The 1,593-nt window shown below is 65.9% G+C and overlaps 1 protein-coding gene across 1 annotated transcript in view; it reads left to right on the top strand.

Annotated features, from left to right (window-relative positions):
- The first annotated feature begins 333 nt into the window (after nucleotides 1-333).
- The window catches only part of LOC102387720, a 5,449-nt gene continuing 4,189 nt past the window's right edge, over nucleotides 334-1,593 (top strand). The window contains exons 1-3 of the mRNA XM_006034469.3: nucleotides 334-385; nucleotides 447-563; nucleotides 1,067-1,310. Coding sequence (XP_006034531.2) covers nucleotides 334-385; nucleotides 447-563; nucleotides 1,067-1,310 — 413 coding nt within the window. The remainder of the gene's footprint in view (nucleotides 386-446; nucleotides 564-1,066; nucleotides 1,311-1,593) is intronic.

Genomic DNA, 1,593 nt, shown 5'->3' with positions numbered 1-1,593 from the left:
CCCAGACACTTGGGGCCAACTCACCACTGTGCACAGGGTCCACCGGGGGGGGGCGGGATTCTCTGAGCCTCAGTTTCCCCGTCAGGAGTGCGAGAGGACCCAGGCGTCCAGGGTGGAGGCAGGGCAGGGAGCGGGGGGGGTTACCCAACCCCAAGTAAAACACTGGGCCTTGCCCCCCCTTCCTCGAAACCGGGAGAGGCAAGAAGCAGCCTCACCCCCGCCTCTGGCCCAGACGCCTGGGTTCTCCGGCGTGTGGGAGGGTGCCGGGGCGGGGCTGGGAGCCAGGATGCCTGGCTTCATCTGGGGGGGGGACAAGTGGGATTAGGAGCCTGGATGACAGGCTTCTACCCCCCTAGGCTGGACGCCTGGGCTCCCTGGGAGACAGGTGAGAGTAAGAGGTCAGACGCCTGGGTCCCTTGACCTCTGACCCTTGACCCACCCCCCAGCCTGGAGCCTGACATGCAAGCAGTGCCACGGCGAGTTTGGGTGCGACGTGGAGAGCGAGGTGATGTGTGCGCCCGGCGAGGACGCGTGTCGCACAGCTGTGCGCACGGCTGCCGTGTGTGAGTCCTTTGCACGAGGGCCAGGGGGAAGGGTTAAATTGGGGCCCAGTGAGGAGGCTTAGTCTGAAGGGGCGGAGCCTAGGGGGGGCTGGCGGGGCCTGCTAAAGGGCAGCGGCGTTGTGAGGGGGCTGTAGATAGGGGTGGGGCCTAGCATGATGGACAGGGGCTGTGCATGGGGTGGGGCCTAATGAGGGTGGGAGGCGGGGCCTAAGGTCATGGGTGGGGTCTATGAAGGGAAAGGAGCAGTGGCCTAGTGTAATAGCCAGGGTCTATGGGGGGACAGGATAGGGGGTGGGACTTTGTCAAATGGGCAGAGCTGGAAGCGGGGTGTGTCCCAGTGTGCTGGGTAGGGACGGGGCTTAAGGTGACAGGCAGGAGGCAGAGCCTGGAGGTGGGGAGAGGGCCTGCTGGGGGCAAAGGAGGGCCTGGGCCTGTTTGGAAAGCAGGGGGCAGGGCTATGGAGCCCTGAGTCCACCCCCTTTTTCTTGGCTCCGCCCCTGCAGCCTTCATGCAGTTCCAGACGGTGACGAAGGGCTGCGCCCGGGGCGGAGCCAGGCCTGAGGAGGCACTGGAGCTGCGCGGACACCTCTTCGCCCTGGCGACCCGTACCCAGCACTGCGCCCACAACCACTGCAATGACGACGTCCTGCTGGGTGAGCCCTGCCCCCAGGCCACGCCTGGCCCTGCTCCAAGCCTCTCAGCAACTCCCACACCAACCTCCAGGGGGTCTCAGCTCCCCCAGCCCCTTTAACCCTACCCCTAACAGCCCCACCACTGCACCTGCCACTCTGCACCTAACCCCACCTCCCCTGCCTGAGTCCCGCCCCCAGCCCATTTTCCTCCAACCCCAGCCTAATTCACTCCAGACAGCTGCAGGCCACCAGCCTAATCCTGCCTCCCCTGCCCAAGCACCGCCCCAGCCCCCTTTAGCCCAGCCACCACCACCTCCAGCCCTTTACCTCTTGGGTTCCCGCCTTCCCTATCCTAGTCCTGCCCCCAGATCCCTTGAGCCCCGCCCCCACTGACCCCG

This window comes from Alligator sinensis, unplaced genomic scaffold, assembly GCF_000455745.1.
Source record: "Alligator sinensis unplaced genomic scaffold, ASM45574v1 scaffold850_1, whole genome shotgun sequence".
NCBI lineage: Eukaryota > Metazoa > Chordata > Crocodylia > Alligatoridae > Alligator > Alligator sinensis.
Note: the sequence above shows the minus strand (reverse complement) of the source record. Positions and strands in the feature narration are given on the sequence as shown.